This window comes from Martes martes (assembly GCF_963455335.1).
Source record: "Martes martes genome assembly, chromosome: 7".
Classification (NCBI taxonomy): Eukaryota; Metazoa; Chordata; class Mammalia; order Carnivora; family Mustelidae; genus Martes; species Martes martes.
In genome coordinates this window covers 5,059,285-5,065,284 of record NC_137894.1, presented here as the reverse complement: position 1 = coordinate 5,065,284, position 6,000 = coordinate 5,059,285, and the positions used below count along the sequence as shown (strand labels likewise).

Genomic DNA, 6,000 nt, shown 5'->3' with positions numbered 1-6,000 from the left:
TGAGGTACTACAGCTCCAAAAAGAGGTGCTAAAATCCCACGTTAAGACTTTCTGGCCCATCGGCCTATACGCAGAAGGTCTTCAAAAGTGAGGCCTCCCTAGTATTAACCGTAAAAAGCTCCTATATTCTCACCAAACGTTTGGCCATTCTCCTGTTGGCCCCAGATTTTGGGATATTATCCAGTGTTGACAACTTAAGAGGCAGAAGAATGGCATCTCATTGTTCTAATTTATATTTGTAACTGGGGAGACTGGGCGTTTTTCACATATTTGTGGGCCATTTGTACTTCTTCTGGGAAGAGCCTGTCACAGCCTCTGTTCATTTTTCTACCCAGCTCGTTTTCTTTTCTTTTCTTTTTCTTAAATGATTGATACAGGTACTCTGTATTATGGATATTAATTCTTCGTCAGATATTTTTCTGTTTTCTCTGTCATTTGTCTTTTAATTTTGTTTATGTCACCTTCTGCAGAGTTTTACAGTTTCACCATGTCCCATGCGTGTCTCTTCCTGCGGCTTCTGTGTTTCATGTCGTGCTTAGAATTTCTCTCACTGAGATGATTCAGCTGCTGCTTCAGACGTTCTGAGAAACGACAGCCACAAGGCTTGCAGCGGCAGCAAATCATGCTTATTCAAAAGAAAACGTTTATTTTAAAAATAAGAACTGTCACCCTAAGCATTTATTTAAATATTAATAGTTACGGGTAAAAATTATAAATGGTCTAACAAAACTAACAGCTTTATGGTCACAGATGGTGAGATGCTGACAAACAAGAAATAAGATCTATGTACATTGAGATCTGGTTGTTATGAGAATGCATACGAAGGCTTAAGAAAAGGTCTATTTATAGGCTTTGGTGGAGCCATAATCCCCAATCTTCTAGGGGCTCCTGATGCTGCTTGAGAACCAGGCACAGATGAATGGGGTTCAAATACGTTGGAGGATCTAATTTTAGAAGATGTCCTTCTGCATGCGGTGGACCCCCTAAAAGGTGACAAAGAAAATCAAAAGGTTAAATAAAATCAGAAGTGAACAGTCTTCTTGCTCTCAACCCGCACAGAGTTCTATCATCAGTCTGTGATTTTCCTCGCTCTTCCACGTCTCTGTGCACTTCCTGCCTACAAATGCCCCGTAACTTTCCTTTATGGTTCAAGGAATAAAGGACTGGTGCCCTTCGCACAATTTTGTTCTCAATTTGTCTCCTTAAAATGGCAAGGGCTGTTTCTTAATTTGGAGGCTTGAGACGGACCCCCTGTGCCTGCTCTCCACCCCCACTGCTCACAGCTAATGATGAGACACCTCCCTCTGGACAACAGAGCCCAGATCCACAATCCTCAATCTATTCTGACCAAGTGAGGAGGTGAGAATACCTTGATTTAAGGTTCCAGATGCTCGGACAACAGACACTGTGGAATTACAGTGCTGGCGCAGCTAAGAGAAAGGTAGCTTGGTGGATGAGTGGGGAGCAGCGGCAGAGCACGGGGGAGGGGGGAGCCTCGCAGCCAGCCCCCCTAGCGCAGGGAAGTTGGCCCACGTAGCTCCCCGGGGAGGCACTCGGATCTGGTGCGTGTTGTCGGGCCATGCGGCCAGCAGCTCGCTCTCTGGCCCACTCTCCTCTCCCACTTGCTGCCTTTAAAACCAGCTAAGAAGCCCAGCCACAGCCTGTGACAAAGTCCTGCCAGCACCTCACTTCCCTTACTGACCTGAAGATACCAGCTCTTTTCTCCCCGCTAAGGAAACGCAAGAGAAGAGCCATAGGGCCAGCATCTTACAAGGATAAGAGGAGAAACCTTTCCAGACTGCACGGGTTACTCCCCATGGTTTGTAACCAGCCAAGTCGGTGCCCAGAGGTAATCCCATAATGTCAGGGCCTGCAAGTGATCTTCCCCATTTCTGAATGGGGAGGCCAGGGTCTCAGGGCCACCGTCTGGTTAAAGGCATTCTGCTGGCCCCTGGGGAAGAGCGCTTTTTCAACATTTTTAAACTCCTGCTTGAGGGCAATACCCGGCAGAGAAGCAGCCTTCAATTTCCCTGCGCTGATTTCCTGCTGAGAAGTGAAGCCCTGAGCGAAAACCCGCTGTTTGCGTTGATTTACCGAATGAATCTGCCAGCAGCGGTCCCTGCCGCAGCCAGGCCATCCAGGACCCAGAACACAACAGGTTCATTGTGTGTTACTGGGAAGATGTAAAGCTCAGAGGGAGGGTTGGGGAGTTAAGGTTTCTGGCACTCGGCCACGGAATTCTGGGGCTGAGCACACTCTCAGCCAGGTGAGCAGCCTGGGAGCTGTGGGAAACCATGCCCGTGGTTCAGCGGCACCAACCGGGATGAAGCAGGGGAAGAAGAGGCTGCTACAAGGGGTCAAAAAAAAAAAAAAAAAAAAAAAAAGAAAAGGTTACAAAACTCCCTGGTTTTGGTCAGAAGGGATTAGGAAAGAATCCCATTGTAAACACACAGGCTAATTAACAAACAGCATTCAAATTGGTACTGGCTTTTGGAGAAGTGTGAGTTTTACTACTTCTTCCTAGATTAGGTTCTAACCCACAGGGCGAAGTGCTTCACTCTTAAAAACAGAAGTTGGAAAAACTGCAAAGGGAGCCAAGGGCAATGAACACTGAAATATGGTGGGTTCTGCTCGAACAAGTAAGAATGGGAGGATCAGAACTGTGTGCGAGGGAGCTCTGCGGACAATGTGCAGAAATGAAACGGCTCTGGGTAGGCGTGGGTGAGCCAGAGGCTGGTCCTACCTGGGATATTGAGACCCGGCTGGGAAAAGTGTCACACAAGCCTTCCCTAGGCCAGGCCTCAGCTTCCTCATCATAAACCCCAGGGCGCTGGACCAGACGCCTTTTAAATCCTCCTTCTACTCTGTGAGCTCCTGAGCAAGTGAGTATTTCCCAAAAGAGAGGAATAAATGAGGAAAATGAGAAAATGTCCCCACTGAAGAACATCTGCTGGTCACTTGCGCACTAAAAACCACAAAATGAAACTAGCATTTACTAATGCCTTTAATTTCTGTACCCTGGCAGAAGGATTAGCACATACAAGATGTTTGTTTATGGACTTAACAAGAAAATGACAATTTGGTAACATTTGCCTTCCCTTCTCTTCCCCCACTCGATTTTTGTTTTTTTATTGCCCAGAAGGAAAAGAGGTAGAAAAACTGCGAAAGAAAAACACAATAGCTTGCAAAAGTTTGCTGAGGACTTGCTTCCTTTCTCCTGTAAGCATTTCCGTTACATTATGTGGTTACTTGGGGGGCCACATTCTCGAGGCTGACGGGGTGGTCCCGATCCTGCCAGACCTTGCTCACCTACAGGGCATGGGCAGTGCAATTATGAAGACAAAAGAAGTACTGCATGGATCATCGGCCAGGACCTGACAGGGCCTCGTGCCCCGCCAGCGCCAGCGTGCAGGGAGCACCCCAAAGCCACCGCATCCCAGCCCCGGGGCCAGGCAAAGGTGGGAGATGGGAGGTGGGAGCCATTCACGCAGCCCCTGGAGGCCTGGCTTAACTGACCCGTTGGTTTGGTCTTTGCAGCTACCCTGCATAGGTTGGGAGGTCAGTTCTCCCAGGTCTCACCGCAGGGCAGGGAGCTTTTGGCAGGGAGCGTGCGGGGCTGCAGATGCCGCAGCAGAGAAAGCAGAGTGTAGCAGTACAATGGGATCATAAAAGCAATGGGGAAACAAAACCCTTTGTTTACTCAGTTAGTACAGAATTCATAACATTTTAGGTGGAAAAGAACCTTAAGAAGAGCGATTATAAAGAAAACACCTCTTTTTTTCAAAGGTAATGTCAAAACTGGAGACATTTTTGCAAAGTAGAAAACTTGAGTGATAATCAACTTAGGAGTAGAGATTTTAAACATCTGAAACAAATGTTTCTGTTTTGGATTCAGTCTTAGTCATCACTCCATTAACTAGAGAGGCAACATTTAACAATGGCTTATTTTAATAATGCTTCAGAGCGCACCGGAGCCATGGGGCTTTTGTACTCTCCTCCCTGATGTACCCACCGCCCTGTGGCCCATGGGGCAAGACCTACCCTTTGGTCTTGGAGCCACCAAAGCCAGTTTTCCTCCTCTTAGGCCTCTGGGAGGCTGACATCCTCTTCCTCTTTCTTTCATTTCTGGTTTTATTCGTAAAGTAGTGAGAAGATATGGGTGTTTCTTCATCAAACTCCTCGGGGCCGTTTTTTCTGGTGCCCCTGCTGCTGCCCGGGCTTCTCCTCGGGGAACCGTCATCAGCTACAAGTGGACAGTGCAGATGTTTGTCCCTGATGCTGCGCTGGCCCAGGCGCCACGACGGTCCATAGGGAGGACCACCACCAGGGGTGCAGCTGGGCTGATTCCCAGCTGCTTTCCTGGGGGCCTCCTGCCACCTGGGTTCAGTAATTCCACAAGAATGGAAGATTTCTTTGATGTCAGGGGACTCTGCCAGAGTCCTCAATGGAAATTTACTTTTAAAGTAAGGCGATCAGAATTTATTAAAGAAACCTGTGATAATCTCTCTTTTTTTTTAAGTAAGCTCTATGCCCAATGTGGGGCTTGAATTCAGAGCCCTGAGACCAAGAGTCACATGTTCCACCGCCTGAGTCAGCCAGGCACCCCAGAAATTTGTAAAAGTCTAACTTAACTAAGGACATCAGGTGTGGCTCATACTCTGTTGTGTCCCTATTATCGTTTGGGAGTTAATCCTGTGAAGCTCTTTGAAAAGTATAAAGGTATATAAAAGACAATTTTATTTATAATTTAACACATCCTGAAAAAAAAAAAAGAGCCCAATATAAGAGAAACTTAACAGACTATGCTCTGTACCTCATCTTGAACAACAGTTATGCAGTAAACGTGTGCCAGAAAACCCTAGGCCCTATTATACTCTTCAAAGACAAAAAAATGCTTCTTTATGTTATGATTGGGAACGTATCACATACTCTGCAGGAAATGGGTTGGTACAAAAGCACTAGTTTGCAAAGGAGGTGGTAATTTCCATGAGGTACTGGCACCCTAAGGCACCCAAAAAGCAGGAACTCTTCCCCTGGGTCACGGGGATCCCAGCTCCATTTTCCGGAGGAAGGTATTTCCCGGCTGGTCCGGCTCCCCCTTGGGGTACCCGCCTGCCTGGCGGGAAGGGGTCTAAGCTGTGGGACTCCAGAGTCCGTCCAACACTGGTTCACACGGGGAGCTGTCATCCCGTCATCCTAGCTGTGGGACTTGGCAATAAAAAGGCTGTGAAATGGGGTGTTGTGAGGACGGAATGATACAAAACAGGCAAAGCTCTTGGCACGGTGTCTGTCCCTCAGTAAGTGGGTGCGATCATCACCACACTGTGGGCTGTTTCCACAGAGCAGCCCGTCTTATGTGGGCAAAAATCCCCTCCCAAACAAGTTACTACACTAAACAAATGTTAAGTTCCTACCAATATTCAAAGCAAGGCTCTTAATGGAATAATTACCACACAGAGGAATTTATAAAAACCTCGCTTTTCAGCATTTTGTTAATGGGTAAAAAATGGAGGAGGAGGGACAGAACTTGAAAGAAATGCGCACTCATTCCTCATTCTGCTTATCTTTCCCATCAGCCTTGGGAAGAAACCCCTGCCGTCTATTACACAAACAGAAGAATCATTGAACTTGGCCCGTCTGTTGTGTCCTACTGCAGGGCAATATGCGGGAGGAGGGCATGGGACCTCGCATCTCCTACAAAAGCTCCGTCTTGAGCTTCTCGTGGTTCATGCTGTCTGGAGCTCAGTGAGGGGCTCACGGTGAGGGGCTCCATGACCGGCCCACTGTAACCGGTGGGACTGTCTGCTAGTGATGTGCTCAGTTGGGCAGATTCTCTCTGATAACGATGATTATCTAGCATTCCAACTGCACATTCATTTTCCCAAAACATTTAAACTCCACTCTTAAATTTTATCTTTAGACACGCTTGTCAGATAACATGTCCCTCCCACAGATAAGGAAACCAAGCACAAAGAAGTTACTTGCGGCCTGCCAAGGCTA

At 47.3% G+C, this 6,000-nt stretch overlaps 1 protein-coding gene across 1 annotated transcript in view; it reads right to left on the bottom strand.

Moving 5' to 3' along the window:
• Positions 1–362: 362 nt before the first annotated feature.
• BLM (BLM RecQ like helicase) overlaps positions 363–6,000 on the bottom strand; it is an 89,731-nt gene continuing 84,093 nt past the window's right edge. The window contains exons 21-22 of the mRNA XM_080808151.1: positions 4,042–4,243; positions 363–983 (exon numbers count right to left, since the gene is read on the bottom strand). Of these exons, the coding sequence (XP_080664277.1) occupies positions 806–983; positions 4,042–4,243 (380 nt within the window). The 3' untranslated portion in view covers positions 363–805. The remainder of the gene's footprint in view (positions 984–4,041; positions 4,244–6,000) is intronic.